This window comes from Chrysemys picta, chromosome 12 (genome assembly GCF_011386835.1).
Source record: "Chrysemys picta bellii isolate R12L10 chromosome 12, ASM1138683v2, whole genome shotgun sequence".
Lineage (NCBI taxonomy): Eukaryota > Metazoa > Chordata > Testudines > Emydidae > Chrysemys > Chrysemys picta.
This window is the reverse complement of record NC_088802.1, coordinates 43579655-43598742: the sequence shown is the minus strand read 5'-3', so window position 1 is coordinate 43598742 and position 19088 is coordinate 43579655. Positions and strand designations below refer to the sequence as shown.

Below are 19088 nucleotides of genomic sequence, written 5' to 3'. Positions count from 1 at the left end.
CGCTGTGAACCATGAAACAGTCCCGACTAGGCTGACCAGCTAGCAAGTGTGAAAAATCAGGACAGGGAGTGGGGGGGTAATAGGAGGCTATATAAGAAAAAGCCCCAAATATCGGGACTGCCCCTATAAAATCGGGACATCTGCTCACCCTAGTCCTGACTTACCTGGATGTAACCGAGAGCAGCATTCAAGGGAGGGCCCAGACTTTGGGAGGGGAGGGGTAGTGTTTTTAACTGATTTCTAGGGTTTCTTTTTCAAAAAAGTATGGGTCAGTTTTTCACGGTAAAAGACGTAATACAGCTTGGGCATGTGTGTGGGCACACTAGCTACACAGCAGCAGCCCCAGCCCTCCACCTGCCCACCCCCTGCTTTCCAGGGACGCATACAGGGCACCTACAGAACTGGAACCAACAGCAAGCTCAGGGTGTGGGCTCCCCGAAAGGGCTCCAAAATCCCCCCTCCCCCTTTACCAGCAGAGAACCCCACTGGTTTATCTGAGGCCTTCCCTCAGGAGGGGGCAGGACTTGGCCTGTAGGTAAAATGGCAGCATCTCCCCTAGATCTATGGACCGAATTCCCTGGCTGGAACGTGCTGGTGCTGACCCCACTCCATCCCCTGCAGGATGCTGGGAGACTTCAGTCCAGACATGCTGCTCCACCTTCCTTCTGCCAGACCTGGCAGGATGCATGATCCTGTGGCGCCCTCTGCTGCCCAGCGAGGCCAAACCACAACGAGCCCATCTGCCAAACCAGCCACATGGTTATCCCAGCACGTGGCCCTGACCTTTGATTTTCCTTCCTTGAGTTCACTGGGGCGCCTTGCAGTGTAATGTGCGGAGAATTTCCTGTTGCTCCCTTGACATTAATGGGAGCCAGGCCACTAACATCCCTGGGCACCTGGCCTACAGCTCATCCCTGTGGCATGGGAAAGGCTGAGCCTGCAGGCAGTAGTGACCATAGCACTAGGGGAGGCGGTAGGGCTGAGCCCAGGAGAGGGGAATGAAGACAGAGAGGACTGGGAGGGGAGAAGGGTGAAGGAGGGAAATAGAAAGAGAACAGAAAAGGGGCTGAGAATGAGAGAAAGCATCACTGACGGGAGGAATAGCGAAAAGGAGAAAGGGGCAAAAAGGAGCCAGGCAATAGAAAGGGGGAAGAGAAAGACAGTGATGCGTGGAGCTTCGGGCTGCATTGGTGAGTGAGCTAATGAGATAATCAAATGGCACTTAGCCCAAAGCATTTTGCAAACACTAACTGATCAACCTTCTCAACCCCCTAGTGATACAGGTAAGTATCCTACAGCCAGGGCCAAATTCAGGTGTGGGGTCCATTGAGGACAGTGGATTTGCAGCCCTTCATATTACATCATGTCTGAACTCAGCCCAGAGAGGTTAAGTGGTAGCTAAAGAGATAGTTGCCAGTTTTAAGGCCCTTTGTATCCTTCCAGAGGAAAGACAATATAGTAATGCAAACTATTTGTTACTTAGATATTCGTTATTCTCATCTTATTATTAATGGGCCTGTTCTTGTAACTCCTGGGGTTCTCAGAGAACTGCTCCATGAAGGAAATACTCTCTCCTCGGCTCTGTCTAGTAAGGGGAAAGAGCAACATGTGGGTCGAGGCGAACAAATGAGATAGAACAAGTAACATGAGAGCGACTTGGAGCAGAAAAGGGTGTCGCAAAACCCATGCCAGCCAGCAGAGGGCAGGGTAAGGAAAAGATATGAAGATGGTCAGGGACAATGTTACAGAAGGAAGAGACCTTATCGCCCAATCTATCCCAACCCCAGGAGAGGGAATTACTGGAAAGAAAACAGAAAATAGACCCATTGCTGCCATAGGCAGTCCAGTCCGATAGAGGGGAAACACATGGAAGAGGTGAAGCTAGAGTGAAGGCTGTAAAATGTCCCATTCTTATTAAGTAGCTTTCTGTCTTAAGCGACCATTGCCAAAACACAGAGCACAACTCGACCCTACCCTACTGAGACCACCTCCGTTAAGCAACCGGCTTTGGCCCCCTGCTGAGCCGCCATGGGAGAACAGTGCATATGCTACTTGTATACGCTCCGTCAGTGACAAATCAGCTTGTCATTTGAAGGAAGAGAACTCAGGTTAATTAACCGGCGACAAAGGAGCAGGGCAGCCACAGCAAAGCAAGCCCAGGGCTGCGTTTGGATGAAGCAGTGCATGGAATCCAATGACTGAGGACAGCACGTCCTACTCAGTCTCAATAACATACCTCCCCGTCCCCAGTCACTGACCAAGCAGAGAAAGGCTGAGGAACACCCAGGACTGAATGGATATGGGAGTGGATTCCTTTCTCTCCATCAAGCATGTGTCCAGATAGGGCTTGAAGTATGTTTTCATAGAATATCTGGGTTGGAAGGGACCTCAGGAGATCATCTAGTCCAATCCCCTGCTCAAAGCAAGACCAATCCCCAGACAGATTTTTGCCCCAGATCCCTAAGTGGTCCCCTCAAGGATTGAACTCACAACCCTGGGTTTAGCAGGCCAGTGCCCAAACCACTGAGCTATCCCTCCCCCCTACAGCAATTTGGAGTGGTCTAGTGCCCATGCCTGGAGTACTTTATAGTGGGATGGAGTAGCCCATAAACATGAACTAAGATCAAATGGAGTGTCAGTGTAGCATGTAATACATCATTTGTCAGGACAATCTAGCTTGCCCTTGCAGGGGCCTGGACTTGATCTAATGGATCTTTGATCACAGATCTTTATCTATGCTCCTGTGACCTAGAGGGGAGACTCATGCCATGCTCAGTAACGTTCATACCTCGTGCCCGTCAAAGGCAAATAACTCTTATCTCCCCATCTCTCTCTTCCCTAAAACCAGCCCATTGTACATAATGGATCATGGGAGTTTCACTGAGAAGTTTATGAAACGGCACTGTCAGCTCCAGAGATGGTGTAAATCAAGACGATGTCCAAATAGGTATAAATTCCTCGGCTGTCCAGATTTGAGAGAAGAGGAACCTCGTGTAGCAGCCCAGGTAAGATCGGAGAATCAGGTGGCGGGCATACAAGCAGGTTGGTGGAATGGCTTTCGGCTTTAATAATAGCTTTGCTCTCAGAGATACTTCGCCCCAGGTTTCCCTAGTGATAAATTCAAAGTTTTATAAAATATTAATAAAGCACTGAGCTTAACCTATTTGTAACAGGCTTTGGAGGAGTTGGAAAGCTAGACAGGCGCGCTAAGGAACCTGTTTTAGTGCCTAAGCTTGCTGCAAACTAAACTGTGTTCTTCTAATGGCTTCCTAGTCTATTAGGTTGATCACTATAATAGGTCTGTTTCTTTGCAGGGAGCATGACATTTTGTCTACATGTTTTGTGGCCGGCATTTAAATCCAACCATGTTGGCCATTTGCCCTGAGACCTTTGATCTTTCCTGCATTCTCATGCCTTCCACTAGTTCGTGTCAATAAACATTTAAATATATATTATATATTAGGTGTGTGTTTCCCTTGGGAGTTAATATTTGTGTTAAACTGACATTGAATTCACTCTCACAAGCATTGATTTGAGATTTCAAAAGTAACAAAACAGTGAGCGCAGCCCATAGGGTCTCAGTGACCAAATGCTACTGAGGAAATGTCTTGCTACCCTTTTAAGCAGGCTTCTTCAGATCTAATGATTCCCCTTAGCAGAGACAGATACTGAATCTCATTCCAGTAACCGCAGAAGCAGGGCATGCACATACTGCCCAAAAGGTGCCACCCAGTGAGAAAATAGTAGCGATCAGACATCTAACAATGAAAATGAGGTAGGATCAGAGGCTAAAATAATGAAAGAACAAGTTAGGAATTATTTAGACAAGTTAGATGTCTTCAGCTTACCAGGGCCTGATGAAAAACATCCTAGAATACTCAAGGAGCTGACTGAGGAGATATCTGAGCCATTAGCGATTATATTCAAAAAGTCACGGAAGACGGGAGAGATTCCAGAGGCCTGGAAAAGGGCAAATATAGTGCCCATCTATAAAAAGGGAAATAAGGACAACCCAGGGAATTACAGACCAGTCAGCTTAACTTCTATACCCAGAAAGATAATGGAGCAAATAATAAAGCAATCAATTTGCAAAAGCCTAGAAGATAATAAGGTGATAAGTAACAGTCAGCATGGATTTGTCAAGAACAAATCATGTCAAACGAACCTAATAGCTTTCTTTGACAGGGTTGCAAGCCTTGTGGATGGGGGGGCAGGAAGCAGTAGATGTGGTACATCTTGACTTTAGTATGGCTTTTGATACTGTCTCTCATGAGCTTCTCATAAACAAAACTAGGGAAATATAACCTAGATGGAGCTACTATAAGATGGGTGCATAACTGGTTGGGAAACCATTCCTAGAACGTATTTGTCAGTGGTTCACAGTCAAGCTGGAAGGGCATAATAAGTGGGGTCCCGCAAGGATCAGTTCGAGGTCCTGATCTGTTCACTATCTTCATCAATGATTTAGATAATGGCATAGAGAGTACACTTATAAAGTTTGCGGACGATACCATGCTGGGAGGGATTGCAAATGCTTTGGAGGATAGGATTAAAATTCAAAATGATTTGGACAAACTAGAGAATTCAATAAGGACAAATGCAAAGTACTCCACATAGGAACAATCAGTTGCACACATACAAAATGAGGGAAGACTGCTTAGGAAGCAATACTGCGGAAAGGGATCTGGGAGTCACAGCGGACCACACGCGAAATGAGAGTCAACAGTGTAATGCTGTTGCAAAAAAAGCAAACATCATTCTGGGATGTACAACTAGCAGGAGTGTTGTAAGCAAGACACACGATGTAATTCTTCCGCTCTACTCTGTGCTGATTAGGCCTCAACTGGAGTATTGTGTCCAGTTCTGAACGCCACATTTCAGGAAAGATGTGGACAAATTGAAGAAAGTCCAGAGAAGAGCAACAAAAATGACTAAAGGGCTAGAAAACATGATCTATGAGGGCAGACTGAAAAAAATGGGGTTGTTTAGTCTGGAGAAGAGAAGACCGAGAAGGGACATGATAACAGCTTTCAAGTATATAAAAAGTTGTTACAAGGAGGAGGGAGGTAAATTGTTCTTCTTAACCTCTGAGGATAGGACAAGAAGCAATGGGCTTAAATTGCAGCAAGGGAGGTCTAGGTTGGACATTAGGAAAAACTTCCTAACTGTCAGCGTGGTTAAACATTGGAATAAATTGCCTAGGGAGGTGGTGGAGTCTCGGTCATTGGAGATTTTTAAGAGCAGGTTAGACAAACCCCTGTCAGGGATGGTCTAGATAATATTTAGTCCTGCCATGAGTGCAGGAGACTGGACTAGATGACCTCTCGAGGTCCCTTCCAGTTCTACGATTCTATGATTCTTTGATTCAGATGGAGTGATCCTTTTAATTCTAGGGTTCTGTTCTTGACAGCAGTAACACTTGGCTTTGGCATTAGTTGAACCATGACAGAGGGGCCCGTGCGGACAGACAGCGAGATCAGTCGCGAAGACTCCATCATGGGCTCCGGTCAGAGAGAAGACAAGGACAGCAGAGCCGCCAGCCCAACAGGCTCCTTGGGCCACCATCCACACTCGCCCCCCTTGACACACAACCCCAAGGAGATCTGGAAGAAAGGAGGCCGCATGTTCTCGGTCCTGCTGGCCATCAATTTGTTGCTACTGGCCTGCACCCTGGTGAGCAGTGCGGCCTTCAACAAGGTAGCTGTGCATGACTACGACGTGTTTTTCATGCTGACCATCATAATGCTGATCTGCATTGCCTGGATCCTCTTCTACCTCATCGTCACCGCCAAGCGCCGGGACGCCATCCTCTACAAGGACTCCCATGCAGGACCTGTCTGGCTGAGAGGTAGGAAGCCACCATGGTTGATGCCTTGGGGTGGCGCGGGGGTGGGTGAAGATGGGATCCCATACAAGGTAAGCACTTCGTGAGGAAAGCATTGCCCAGATGGCCTCCTAGAGGCCCCTTCTCAAAACATCACTCACAGAGAACTTCAGAAGGTTCCTCTCCTTAGTGCTCTGGGTCTGAGGGGTGGACTCCAATGATCAGTCTCATTAACCTGTGTCGTGCTGGATCCGGCCCTTACGTGGGAGGGTTCTCCAAAGTACTTGGTTATTTTTCAGCCTCATCATTCACCATTCCAAGGGCTGTTGGTGCAAAGGGTTTGTAGGCTTTGGGGTAAAAAGAAAACAGGGACCACTATAAAGGGGAAGCCTGAAATGCCATCTGCCTCTACATGGCGATGCCATTTCTCTCCCTTCGCCGTCTGTCTAGACGAGCGTGGGCTCACCTACGTCTACCTGTCCACCCCCAACATGTGCACTTCGTCTCTAATTGCTTTGCTTCCTCAACAGGAGGCCTGGTTTTGTTTGCCATTTTCACCCTCGTGATGGACGTGTTTAAAACTGGGTATTACTCCAGCTTCTACAACTGCCTGTCCGCCATCAAAATCATCTACCCTCTCGTGCAGGCCGTGTTTGTGATCGTCCAGGTGAGCGTGGGCTCTTTCAGTGCCGGGGGGACAGGTGGGTGAGCTCAGGCATGATGCTTCACCTTCCCAGGGTGCTGATCACGCTTGGACCACTCTCTGCCCAGCGAGCTTAGCTCACTCCTTGATCCGTTCTAACCTAGCAGAGCAAACTCAGCTGACTAAACTCCTCTCCCCCCGGGAGAACACTTCCCCAGCCGCCGTACCATATTTGATCTGTGGTGACTTGCTCTAGGTCAAAGTTCATAACTCTTTTCCATACTATGACCTGCTATTACTTGCATAGCAGGACTGCTCACATGAACCCCTAACCAGGTTCCAGCCAGGACTTCTCTCCCATTTAGCAACATGGAAAGGGCAGGATGGCCGTAACCCCTGATATCTGTTCATGATTGCCTGTGGGGTCTCAACCCCCAGGTTGGGAACCTCTGATGGATGTCAATACTGTGGAGCGGAGGAGGCTGGATGGGAGCAAGGGATAAGCAGGAGCAACATGATGTGCAGCAATGGTGGGCAGAAGAAGGAGCTGCGGAGGCAGAGTGGAGAGCATGGGAGGGCTACAGCACAAGGCAAAGTAAATGGGGCAGAAATGGATGGCAGAGGAGCAGCACGGGTGGGATAACGGGCCCGGTGCAGCAGAGAATAGGGCAGGGCCTGACTTTCATCCTGCAGAGCGTGGAAGTGGCCGGGTCTGTTTCTAGTCTGACACTGCCGCTTTGAGGTTCAGTCTTAATCAACACTTATATTTCTTCCAGACGTACTTTCTGTGGATTTCTGCCAAAGACTGCATTCACGTGCACCTGGATGTTACCAGGCGAGTATTTCTCCCAGCTGGGCGTGTTCCCTTCTGCACTGGTCCCCATTCCTCTGCCGAGCCCCCCCTGCAATTAGCGGCAGCTACAGGGGGAACATTCCTACATTCTTTCATTTCAGTGGGTCTGTTACAGGATTATCCTACCAGGCACACAGAAGAGATGGCCCCGTAGTGAAAAGCGGAGAGCTGCCACTTGGTTCCCAGCTACCCTGAAGTGCTAAAAGGGGAGGGTCCATTCACAGATTAGGTTCAGAAAACTGTAGAAATGGGGGCCAGCTGCAAAATTGAGAGGCAGAGCCAGGGTTTTGGTTTGAGGGCCGCACCACTGTAATCCCGGCCCACGCAGTGTGGCACTCTGTCCCCCTCTAGTGGTGGCTGAGCCACAGAGAGATGTTAATGAGCCAGCTACAATGGGAGCTCCGGTACTAGCAGCTCACACTTTAAGATCCAGAAGCGGGAAGACTGATCCCATCCAGGGGCACAGCCGTACACTAGCACATAATACTTACATTTAAAAAAAATTCCGGGTCACTTCCCCGGTACTGGGAAGGAAGACAAAGGAGCGTCAGGAAGATCAAAAGGCTGATGGAATGAGAAACCAGACCTCAGATGATCATATTCACTTTCGCAAGACTGGATCCACCTTTCGGGACAGGCCAACCCTGACCAATTACTCTACATACTTCCATCCACGCCCAGTGACAGGCTGAGCCAGAAACAGTGAGAGATGAAACTTAGTTGGTGCTTACCGGGCAAGGTAGATGGTATGAAGAGTGAAGGGAATGAGAGAGAGCAGTTAGGGCAGCAGACAGGGCATCAGGACACCTGGGTTCTCTTCCTGACCCTGCCACAGGCTCCCTGTGTGACTGGGGGGAAGTCACTTCCCCTCCCTGTGCCTCAGTTTCTCCATATATAAAACGGGGATACTGATACTTGCCTGCCTCACAGAGGCGAGGCTTAATTCACTAATGTTTGAAGAGTGCATTGAGGCCTAGAGAGGAAAGGTGCCAGAGAAGCAGACTTTGCCTTGATTCTTTCTATCTCTTCTCTCATACAGGTGTGGCTTGATGCTGACGTTGACCACTAACCTAGCCGTGTGGATGTCGGCTGTAACGGACGAGTCCGTGCATAAAGCACACACAAAATTCCAGAACTTAACAGAAGGAACACACAGATGGATCATGAAAGGTAATTTGCCCATTAGTAAAGCCAGCTAATTCTGGAGCTGAGGCTACGGCGTTAGAGGCCTTTCTCTGGAGCAGATTCATTGATGAATGAATACAAGGGGACGGCTCAGCGTAAGGTGCTATCTTGCGTGAGTAGGGGTATTCCAATCTGGACCTTAGCATTTGTGTCTTGCTTTGTGTCCAGCAGGAGTCATGGGGATGGAGGGAGAACCTAGAATGAACCGAGGAGGAGGAGGGGAGAGGAGGAAAAGAAAAGGAAAGAGAGAGAACGAAAGAAAGAACCAGGGCGGGAGAGGCGAGGGAGGAAGAAGGGATTCTAGACAGGCCCAGATGAGAGAAGGATGTTCACTAAACCCATTGTTTGACAAAGGGGAAAGCAATTCCGAAGGGCAGAAACCAAAGGGAGGCTGAGGTTTCAATGGGTGGATTCTCAGTGTCCAGGCAACCCTGGGTCTCGGGGTCATGAGATCTACTTGTACCTTTGGTCCTGCATTTTAGTGACTGTGATTCTCCAGAGTGAGGCTCTTCAGGACTGTTAACAAGTGCTTGTTTCCTGCAGTAACGATGTAACACGTATGTGTTTTTCCTGTTCCAGCTGGAACGGCAAGTGGCTCAACAGAAGGCTGTAGCTGTAACACCCAAATTTGCCAGATCTTCCAGAGTGGCTATTTTTGGTTGTATCCCTTCAACATTGAGTACAGTCTCTTTGCCTCTGCCATGCTGTATGTGATGTGGAAGAATGTTGGACGCCTCATAGACCACCACACTCACCACATCCACCAGCTGAAGTTCAGGCTCTTCAGAAGGACCTTCTTTGTGGGCATCGTTTTGGGGCTGTTCATACTGGTGAGTGGCCTGGCTGTCCTTATTGTTTATGAGGTGCAGGTGAATAGCAGCGGCCAGCCAGACAAGAAGAACGAAGCACTCATCATGTATTACACCTTCAACATAGTTTGCCTGAGCCTGATGTCTCTTGTCTGCATCGGAGGTTCCATTGTCTACAGGTTTGATAAGAGAGACATGGACCACCACAAGAATCCAACCAGGACTTTGGACATGGCCTTATTGCTGGGGGCTGCCTTGGGGCAATATGCGATCTCCTATTACTCCATTGTGGCTGTGGTGGCCAGCACTCCAAGGGATGCCATAAGTGCCCTCAACTTGACCTACTCACTGCTGATGATCGCCCAGCACACCTTCCAGAACATCTTCATCATCGAAGGCCTTCATCGGCAGCCCCCAGAAGATGACCACAAAATTCATCCTCACCGGAAGGACCTATATGGACTCACCTTTGTCAACATCAATGCCGTATCCCTCCGCGTCCCCGAAAGTGGCAGTGCCCTGCCATCCCCCTTGCCCCACGGTCAAGGTGCGGTAGCGATCCAGACTTCAGATGTGGTGCAGTCCATAATGGTCCCCAAGAAGGTGAAATGGAGGAGGAAGTTCCTAAAGGAGATCTCCTTGTTCCTGCTCCTCTGCAACATAATTGTAAGTGACCATCAGAAAAGGATTTTTTGGAGGGTGGGTGGAGGGCAGGGGGTCATGTCCAAGAGGATGTAGTCTAAGGAAAATGTTCCTTTTTCTTACCTTAAATCTCTCACTTAAATCAGAAGTAGCTGCATTGAAGTCAGTGGAGTTATTGGAGAACATTCTCTGCTGGTGTAACTAGGCACAACTCCCTTGATTTCAGTGGCATTTTGCCCATTTATGCCAGCAAAGAACTGAGCCCCTAACATTGTACAATTGGTGCGAAGGAGTGGAGAATCGGGCCCAATATTTTTTCATTAGGCTTAATCCTTTGATGCTACATTTTTAATGTAGGGAAAAGGCATCTAGAGCCCGATCTAAGCCATTTTCTTATACGTTAGACAGCAGAAGACGTGATGTCTGGTGATCAGTAGTTAAGTAGCATGGGTGAAATCCTGGGTCCACTAAAGCCAATGGCAGAAGTTCCATTGACCTCAGTGGGGCCAGAATTTCACCCAGGGGTCAAATTGTACTCTCAGGATCTCTATTGGCAGGTGTATCTCAGAGAAGAGTCTAGCCCCAGATAGCTTCACTTAGAAACCTGCTTTTTATTAGCAATTACACTTGATTTTCACACGCTTTTCATTGCAAGCCCTAAGGGAAGCCAATTAAATGTAGCGTGACTCCCCCATGTTTTGAAGGCATTTTTGATTTACAGGAAAACTGTGGAGGAAATACACATCTTTCATAGGACCTACGGCTTCCGAACAAACCAGGCACAGATGATTTAGCTAAAGAGCCTCCAACCCTATAGGTCTTTTTCTGTCTCTAACATGGTCCTGAATTTAGAAGATTTATCCCTTCTCTTCTCTCTGACTCTTCTGCCCTTTGAAGCCCTTAGCAGCAGCTGCAGCTACTCACCACATCCCCTCCCTCTCATTGAGACTGTCACGTTTGTTTCCCACCTCCAAACAGCTCTGGATCATGCCAGCGTTCGGCGCCCGGCCACAGTTCGACAACGACAAGGAACTCAACTTCTACGGCTACTCGATGTGGCCTGCCATTGTGGACATTTGCCTGCCCTTCGGGATCTTCTACCGCATGCACGCGGTGGCCAGCCTGCTGGAAGTCTACATCATGTCTTAAAAGGAAGAACGCCTGCTCTATCAACCCACCTTTCCCGCCCCGGGACTGAAAGTCTGAGCGGCTGTACTGAAGGGTTTGGGGGTTGCATGCATCTCACGCCCTAGCGATGACAGGGCATTATTGCACCGCCGTGGAAATAATCCACTCATAGTCCCAGATGTTGTTTTCTACTCATGTGTGAGTGCGTGTGCTTGATTTCAATTATTGCTTTAAGTTCTAAGGCTTTTAGAAAAGTGGAACGTTTACAAAGTAGGGCAATGAAAAACACGTGCGGTCCATTCAAATTGATACCTCTTCCTACTAAGGGCCTGAGCCTGCCGACTGCTCCCAATGCCATTGACTTCATTCTCCCAGGGGGGGCCCGGTACCTTGTCAGAGCCCATCTATGTGCAGGCTGAATCCCGTTTGCTTTAAGAGACCCATTGGCTTCAATGACATAACTCAGGCGTGTGAGGCAAATGGGACACAAAGCTACATCCCACCACTGGGAGCTCCATTGCAAAGGAGAAGAATCAAGTGCACAGACGTGAAAACTGAACTGGTGAATGTTGAAGGCTTTTGGAATCACGTTAGAATTCTCTTCTCCCCGCTACCCGACCACGGTCCTGACGGCTTCGCAATACTGTCCTTGGTCACATCCCCTTTCTCCTCATTGAGACTGTATAGCTGCTGATCAGCCAAGGCCCAGAATGACTGAAAGCATCCTTATTCAGGACAGCGCCTACGCATGTGCTGAATTCCCACTGAAGTCAACGGGCCCTTAGCACATGGTTAAGTGCTGTCGTGAATAGGAATACACTTAAGCACGTGTTTAAGTTCTTTCCTGAATCAGGGCCGACGGTTAATTCTATTACGAGAATTAAAAGGGTTTTTTAAATAGTGTAATGATTTTTTTAAAAACATATGAACTTATTTTATATAAAAAAAATTATTTATTGATTTTCAGTGTAACAATGAATGGCTAAAGGTTCACAGGGCCACACAATGCACACATTGGAGATCCAATTCATTCTACAGGCCAGCTTTCCTGACCTTAGATGAACACTCAGGGCTGCCAGTGATTTCATTTGTACACCTGTGCATCAGAGAGTGGAACTGATCCATATGGTTTCTGCCTAACCTGAAGCAAGCCTCAAGAACTCTAAACAGGCCATGCTTCATTTGGCTGGTGCAAATAAGTATCAACAAATGAGTCAGCATGGCACAGCTCAATGTCTCTCTCTTACAAAGTTATGTTTACAGAGGAAAGAAATTTCATTGTACTGAAGAGGAAAATTGCAGAGCTGATGAAAATTAACAATCATTTCCCGAGGCTGTTTGTATATTTCTCAAATAAAAGAATAAATGAAAATCATGCTACTTTACTGAGCAGCGTTTCTTTTTCACCAGCCACCTGGAGCCACCTGGAGGTTCGGCCCACGTAACACCAGAGTGAGAGGGAAGAACAAAGATTTTGAGGTGGTTGAAACACTTTGCCCCCAAAAAAGAGTTCACATTTCAAAAATTCATAGATTTTGAGGCCAAAAGAGACCATTAGCACATCTAGTCTGACCTCCTGTTTATTGCAGGCCATAGGATTTCACCATTTACCTCTCTATGGAGTCCATTAACTTGTGTTTGACAAAAGCTGATCTTCCAGAAAGGTGTGTAGTCTTGATCTGAAGACATCAAGAGAGAGATAATTCACCACTCCCCTTGGTTCTTTGTGCCAATGGTTAATCATCCTCACTCATTAGAACAGGGGTTCTCAAACTGGGGGTCGGGACCCCTCAGTGGGTCATGAGGTTATTACATGGAGGGGTCGCGAGCTGTCCACCTCCACCCTAAGCCCCGCTTTGCCTCCAGCATTTATAATGGTGTTAAATATATTAAAAAGTGTTTTTACTTTATAAGGGGGGGTCACACTCAGAGGCTTGCTGTGTGAAAGGGGTCACCAGTACAAAAGTTTGAGAGCCACTGGGTTAGAATGTGTGCCTTATTTCTAATTTGAATTTGTTTGGCTTTAACTTTAAGCCATTGGTTGCTTTTCTTTTAGTCTTTTTATTAAGGCAAAGTTACCCTAAAATGTTAGCCTACTACATCGTATATTACCTGTTCAGGATCAGGTTAATATTCAAAGAACCTGGCTAAAGATTCTGACTTGCTGGCTGGGGAGCCCTCTTCTAAATACCCTTCCTCTTTTTAGTTTTCTTCTTGTGTATGTACTTGGTGTGAAAGCTTTTCCATTACAAGAACAGCCTGTATTTTACTACACCACAATTCCATAGGGTGGAGGTGTCACATTTTTCCAATAATTTGCAATACAGAGTCTAGCCGCTAACAGTGAAAATGAAATTCATTGGTCGTTCGGTTTAAAATGCAGATCCTTTCCTAGATCATTAAGCAAGCAGGTCAGGGAGGGATCTCCCAGCCATTGGTTCTTGTAATGCCTTTCTCCACTACGCTCAAAGCCCATTCAAACTTTTTTAAGACCAGCTCTTCAGAGGTTACAAATTAACATGCAAGAGAAACAAGTGAATGAACTGGGAACTGGCTGGACAAAAGAAAAACTAGCCAGAATCTTAAGTTCTCCCTCTGAAGAATTTACTCCTGCTGGTGAATTGTACTTTTCTTATTATTTGCCATCAGAACATGTTACCCTCTGTCAAGATTACAGGGCTAGCTATAACTCTGATCCCTCTCTGGTCTCTCTAAGTCCACCCCCACAGGTATCGGGACCCTCACTTTCCACTCTCTTTGGGCTACAGAACCCTGTGCAGCAACCATACTTACCCAACAGGTCCGAATGAATTCAGGTACTTGCATTTCTTCCCTTCAGGAGTTGTCACCAATGGTGTATAGACTTAAACAAATGTATTGTTGATTTTAACCACAGGAACACAAAGCATAACATAAGAGAAAAAGGATTTTAAAACAACAAAAGATCTACACTCCTCTATCTTAACTACAGTCCTAGGCACTGGCAGACCCTAACCTCTGGGGGCCTGGGTCTCAAATCATCAATTTTTTCAAATCAAAATGTTTGCAACACTAAGATATTTATACGTTCCCCATTAGTAGCAGAGCACCTCACAGTCTTTAATGTATTTATCCTCACACCATCCCTGTGAGGTGGAGCAGAGCTATTAACACTATTTTACAGAGGGGAAACTGAGGCACCTGTGGCTAAGTGACTTGTTAAGATCACGCAGGAAGTCTGTGGCAGGGCAGAGACTTATACCTAGGTCTCCTGACCAGCATGTTAATCTCTGGACCAGCCTTTCTTTCATGGTATCTCAAAGTAAAGCCATTTTGGAAGGAAAAGAAATCAGCTCTCCATTAGGGGCTGCAGCTCCTGGCAGCATAGATAGAAGATAACTAAACGTCTGCATGGGACACAAACCAAACAACTATCACATCAAACAAAGAGTCCAGTGGCACCTTAAAGACTAACATTTATTTGGGCATAAGCTTTCGTGGGTAAAAAACCCACTTCTTCAGATGCATGGAGTGAAAATTACAGATGCAGGCATTATTATACCCTAACCCTAAGCCCAAATTGATGGTGTTAAATTTGCAAATGTTATAGACTAGGACACTCGATAACAGATTTAAAAGTAGCCATACTTGGACAAAAAAACTTCAGAAACAGACTTCAAAGAGAAACTGCAGAACTAAAATTCATTTGCCAATTTAACCCCATCAATTTGGGCTTGAACGGGGACTGGGAGTGGCTGGCTCACTACAAAAACAGCTTTCCCTCTCCTGGAATTGACACCTCCTCATCAACTATTGGGAGTGAACTACGTCCACCCCGATTGTTATTGCCCCCCACCCCCGTCAACACTGGTTCTCCACTTGTGAGGTAACTCCCTTCTCTTCATGTGTCAGTATATTTATGCCTGTATCTGTAATTTTCACTCCATGCATCTGAAGAAGTGAGGTTTTTTACCCACGAAAGCTTATGCCCAAATCAATCTGTTAGTCTTTAAGGTGCCACCGGACTCCTCGTTGGTTTTGTGGATACAGACTAACACGGCTACCCCCTGAGACTTGACATCCAACAAAGCAACTCGAGAGCTGCAGGAGAACAGGGACAAAGCTGGAGCCTCACCCTTACGATTCGGTTGCTAAATGCAGAGTTAGGAACCTAAATAAAAGGAGCCTGGTTTTCAGTGGTGCTGAGCGCCAATGCACTCCCATTGGTGTCAGTGGGGTTTGTAGGAGCTCAGCACCTCTGAGAAGAAGGCCACTATTTAGCCTGAATTTGGGTTGAGGGGCCCAGGTTCACTCGTGTTTCAGTTTGGATCTGGATTTCACAGCTGGGCCCTTCCCCAGTCACCAGCTCCAAGTCCAGACACCCCTGAATTCTGAGGAAGGCCCCATCCAGACGTAGAGCTGGGTTTGATGGCTTCAGCCCAGCTCTACCCAAACCTGAAAGTCCCACCCAGGTCTAATTCAAATCCAGGTGCCAGGAGAGGACACGAGTCCTGAGCCATCAAACGCACAAAAGCCATGACCTTTCACCATGTAGGTACACAGCGAGGGAACCAATCTAACAAACAGCCGGAGATAAGAAATCGCTTTATGGCAGGTGAACAATAGGGAGAGGAAAAGGCTGTGAATAGGGCCCGACCTGAGTCATGGTGTTGCGGATACAGAGAAACTGTCCCTCTTCCCTGATTTCTGAACCATTCCTTGTTCCCAAGGTCAGTTTTTGATTTAGTCGAAGGTTAGGCAGTGGGAGGGGGAGATAATCAACTGTTGACCGAACAGTTCAGCAGCTAGGTGGGAGATATGTCCAGTCCACTGGCCATGGAAGAGGTCAGCTTCTCAATGCGCGCAGGGAGGGGGGGAGTTGTCAGGTTTGAAGGTTGGGAGAGTGGGGTCGGGGCAGGGTGCTTGTTGAGGGCTGAGGGGTTGGATGTTTGCTGGGGAGGGGGTGGCAGCTGGGAGAGGAATTCACCAAGGGGCTGTAGGTGAGAAGATTCAGCTGCTTGTGGTGGGGGAGAGACCAGGTTGGGTCTTTGCTGAGGGGTGGGGAAATCAGGTTGGCTGCTTGCTTGTGGACAGGTGGGAGCCAGAGGTGAGGCTTGGTTCTTGTTGAGGACTGGTTGGGGGGGGAAGAGGGGCAACTCCAACACTGGGCCACTGCCCAGTTATTTTTGCCCAATAAGTTGGTTGGCTCCCCCGCCTTCCGCTGCAGCGAAGGGAAGGGCGCATGGAGAGTTCTCTGGGGCAAATGGCACAAACTGGGAGAGGCGGCCATCATCGGAGAGCCTCAATCACCTTATCACACCAGATAACTGCCAATTAGTTCCACGCTGAGACGTCATCCTGGGGCATTTATCTGTGGAGGGAAGGGTGTGGGGCTGTACTGTGGAGTGTCTTAGGCAACAGGCATTCCACAGAACCCTCTTGGACAAACACCAGAGCTTGGCCTCCTACTGTCTTGCCTCTGATTTACAGTTTGACTATGCAGATAGTCTCAGAGACAGCCCGTAGCTTTATTAATGCTGAGTGCACACAGAAAGCTGTTAATCAGAATGCTGCAGATAATGGAGGGGGAGAGGTTATTTCTGGTATTAATGACTTTGATTCAGCCCGGGAGCAAAGAAAGCCGTCTCTATGCTAGAAAACTGCACCTGTTTAATGAAATGGACTTAAAAACTGAACTCATTAATCCGGTGCAACCCCCAATGTAGACGCACTTAAGTTGGTTTAACCCTGGCTTGTATCGATTCAACTTGCATCAATCCATTTGAAAGCTAGGGGAGATATAGTTAAAGAGATGCGCTTTTCAACATATACAAGGCCAGAAGCTCAGGGTTAAGCAAAGGTGAACCAGTTGGGTTTCAGAGTTTGTAAACGCCCAGCATTTTTCAAGTGTTGAGTTTCATGAAACACTTTTGAATACTGTGAAACCTTTTTTTTTTTTTTAAACCTTAAATTATTATTCCTCAAGGGAACTTTATTTACTTCTTTTCCTTCCCTGGGGAGTGTTCAGATCTGGGGGGTTGATCTGGTCTATTTGAGAGGCTGATCACCCAGTTTCAATCCCCATCCAGGCTTCCCCAAAGCTGCGGGGAGGGTAGAATTTGGAGCGCTGGTTCTAAAAGTAGAATCTAGGATTTCAGCAAAGCCAGTTCCCATCTTTCTGCCCAGGAGATGCCCACACCCAGCTGCAGAAAACCTAAGCCTAAGGTTTTAAAATCCACAGGAGGGCTCCCAATATTGCACCAAGTGCTCTGGGAAGAAGATTCCAGGTTTGTTATTATCCTACCCGGAAATCTGTTTTTTTCTGTTAAATATATAGGCTACCAAATGGCATCTTGGGGTAGCCCAGTGGCCTGCTAAGCTCTAAAATGGGCATTAGGAAAGGAGCTTGATTGCCTATCTAAAATGTTGATTGCCCATACATAAGACATGCCATACCAGAACACACAGTGGTCCATCTAGCCCTGTATCCTGCTCTGGCAGTGGCCAGCACCAGATTCTTCAGAGGTAGGTGCAGGAAACAGTGTAGTGGATAGTGATGAAATAACTTGTTGATAGGGGAAATCTTCCTAATCCCACCTCCCCATCAGTTACTGGCTGGTTTATGCCATGAAGCATGATGGTTTATAACATGCAATAATATCTTAAAATGCCACTCCTAGGACAGAACTTTGGGGCACTTCCACTCTTGTTTTTTTGACAAATAAATAATTCCTGTCCTTGTTTTCTGTGCCTTAGCCAGTTTCTGATCCAGGGCAGTACTTTGCATCTCACCCCATGTCTCCTTCCATTCCTTATCAGTCTCTTACGGGGGACTTTGTGACTCAGAACTCAAGTATGTTGTAAAAGTGACAAACCCAGAGCTGCAACGCTAGACATTTCTGTTCTTAATAACCTCTCTCCCGGTGTCATTACACCTGTATCTGCACCCCATTGCACTTGGACTTTCAGGGAACACAAACTCAGCTAAGAACAGTACAGTATTGTCCCTGGCTTCCAACCAAAAACAGAGGTCAGCTCACGTTTGCCAAAACTATTCCAGTGGCCTAAAGAAACTCACCTTCAGTAGGGCTGGGAGCATACAGCAGACTGAGAACAAGCATTGTAAAGCTCAGATCAAGATGAGCCCAAAGCACACTTGAGGATCTGAACACCCCAAAACTTTGTGCTATTGGAAATTCAGATGTGGTTCTGAATTCTTCCTTTGGAGCCCATCTCTCATGGCAGGCAGTGATACGGGTAACTAATCTTCAGGTACTCCTGTGGTTCGGTTTGGAGATGCGCCTAAGAGTTTGCGTGTTTATCTGATCATATGTCTAGCCATACTGGGCTAAACACCTCTCCTGACCACCATCTCCCAGGATTCACCACGGCTCCTCCTGCTTCTGGCAAGCTTGGAAATACCTTGAGACCAGTTTTTTCCATTCTGAGCCAGAACCTCAGCCGGTACAAACTGATGTAGCGCCATTGATTTGAAGCTGAGGATCCGGCTGTGTATCCCAGCCTTTCCGCTTCCGGAACCCAAGAGAACAGCTCAGAGACGTGCAAACAGGTGTCTAAAACCCCTCACACTTTGCAGACTCGGGGAAAACGAGTCCTGGATCCAAACTCACAAAAGCCACTTCCCTTTTGGCCTGTTTCTCCAGAGAGGCTCAGAGAAAATGAAAAATGGTGGGGGGGGTGCAAAGAGATCCAAACTTTTTTTTTTTTTTGAACTTCAAAACCAGTTCAGCTGAGGTTCATGTTGAGACCGGGGAGAAAGCTCCGGTTGTTTTAGCCAGGCCAGTTTGCCCATCATCCCCCACCTGGAGCTCCCTCGAGTGCATCAGTGAGGGAGAAGTGGCTTTCAGACACCGCGGAGCTTCAAAAGGCATTAGTCACTACGGCTTGCGGTTTTCACCAGTCAGCACATCCTGTGCAGAGAACTAACAGGCAGTTGACATGGGCTGGCCAGGCAGGTGTTTAAGAGGGTTGATTCCTATTGGCTGCCCTCTGCCGAGCTAATGA

At 47.4% G+C, this 19088-nt stretch overlaps 1 protein-coding gene across 1 annotated transcript; it reads left to right on the top strand.

Annotated features, from left to right (window-relative positions):
- Positions 1–5413: 5413 nt before the first annotated feature.
- Positions 5414–12450, top strand: OTOP2 (otopetrin 2). The gene is made up of 6 exons (XM_008164015.2): positions 5414–5848; positions 6355–6491; positions 7244–7302; positions 8360–8490; positions 9085–9980; positions 10935–12450. Exons 1-6 carry the CDS (start codon positions 5443–5445, stop codon positions 11103–11105), a joined length of 1800 nt encoding a protein of 599 aa, XP_008162237.2. The 5' UTR covers positions 5414–5442; the 3' UTR covers positions 11106–12450.
- The last annotated feature ends 6638 nt before the right edge of the window (positions 12451–19088 follow it).